This window comes from Geospiza fortis, unplaced genomic scaffold (genome assembly GCF_000277835.1).
Source record: "Geospiza fortis unplaced genomic scaffold, GeoFor_1.0 scaffold78, whole genome shotgun sequence".
NCBI classification, from domain to species: domain Eukaryota; kingdom Metazoa; phylum Chordata; class Aves; order Passeriformes; family Thraupidae; genus Geospiza; species Geospiza fortis.
The window spans coordinates 5,507,824-5,509,284 of record NW_005054339.1 but is presented as its reverse complement, the minus strand read 5'-3'; the positions used below and the strand labels follow the sequence as shown (position 1 = coordinate 5,509,284).

The window sequence follows — 1,461 nt, the reverse complement described above, 5'->3', positions numbered from 1 at the left end:
GCGGCTAGGGGATGGGGATGGAGCAGGAGAGGGCTGGACACCCGGGAACGGCTGCTGCTGGATTTGCCACCGAGACCTCCGTGAGGGGCTGAGTGGGCTCCAGTAAGGCTCAAGGCAGTTTTGCCTCCAGCATCTTTCAGGAAGGTGAGCACCTCTGGCACCTGCCGGCAAAGAGCTGGCCACCCACTTCCTTCCATCCATCCATCCATCCATCCATCCATCCATCCATCCATCCATCCATCCATCCATCCATCCATCCATCCATCCATCCATCCATCCATCCATCCCAGGGGCACGTGTCCTGGAGACTTGGGGCCTGGATCCAGGCAGACCTGGATGGAGCTGCCACAGGGACTTGAGCCCCTGGCACCATCTGGGTTAAAGCCTGGCTCTGAGCACTGGCCCTGGGAAGGGCACTGGTGGTGAAGGCCTGCTCCCCATGCCAGCACAGCTCCCTCCAGGCTGCAGGACAGCCAGGCCTCATCCAGGATCCTTCCTGCACACACGGCTGGGGCCACCCAGCATGTGGGGCCCTGGCATCCATGGTTCTAGTACAGGGACTGCACTGGAGTCAGCTGTGGGAACATTGTCCTGCCCTGCTCAAAACACCATCTCACAGCAGGCTTGTGGCTGAGACCTACTCCACAGCTGGAGACACTTGCTGAAAAGCCACTGGTGATGTGGCTGCAGGTGCTGGGAGGAGGAGAAAGGGAGAAGATGCCCAGCAAGGCAGGAAGGAACCTCGTGTTGCCCTGGTCTCACTTCTGCCCATTCTGTGACTGGTGGAACAGTCCCCTGAGGCTCCTCCTCAGCCCAGAGTGCACCCTTGACCCTCGGGGTGCTCCTCACCCCCAGGGCACCTGTGGGACCACAATGCTCCTTGGGGCACATCACAGAGCACCTCATCACCTTATCTTCCCCACTGGTGCCTGTGCTCCCCTGGGGTTGACCCTGGCTCAAGGAACCTGCCGTGCACCCAATGCCACCTACCCTCTGTCCCCTTGGTCAGCCCTCATTCCCTGTCCCCAGCACCCCACGTACCTGTGCCCTCCTGGCCCCTGCCCCAGGGGCTCCCCTCCGGCTCCTGGCAGGGCAATGCACAGACAGGTCCAGAGGCATCTTCCTGTGGGCAGCAAGAGGAGCAACAGTGGGGATCTCTGGGGCCCAGGGCCACCTCGCAGCTGGGGGCCGGGGGCAGGGCCACCGGCCACCGAGCAAAGATGCTCCAGGGTCGGCTGCAGGCAACTTTCCCAGGCACAAGCTGTTCCCAGGCAGGGGAGGAGCGGTGATGCCCTCGCTCTTCTTAAAGGTACAGCAAGCAGTGCCTCCCCTCCTCTTCATTAGCCTTCCTCTCCTTAGACCTCAGCCCCGGCCCCCAGGGCTGGCGGGCGGGTTCCGGAGCTCGCCGTGCCCGCAGCTTTGCCCCTGCCTGCCCCCGCCCCGCGGGGGCGCCCGCCCGCC

The 1,461-nt window shown here is 63.5% G+C and overlaps 1 protein-coding gene across 1 annotated transcript in view; it reads right to left on the bottom strand.

The window, feature by feature from the left end:
• The window catches only part of COL7A1 (collagen type VII alpha 1 chain), a 31,935-nt gene extending 30,771 nt beyond the window's left edge, over window positions 1-1,164 (bottom strand). Inside the window, exon 1 of the mRNA XM_031058250.1 lies at window positions 1,042-1,164. Within this exon, the coding sequence (XP_030914110.1) occupies window positions 1,042-1,119 (78 nt within the window). The 5' untranslated portion in view covers window positions 1,120-1,164. The remainder of the gene's footprint in view (window positions 1-1,041) is intronic.
• Window positions 1,165-1,461: the final 297 nt, after the last annotated feature.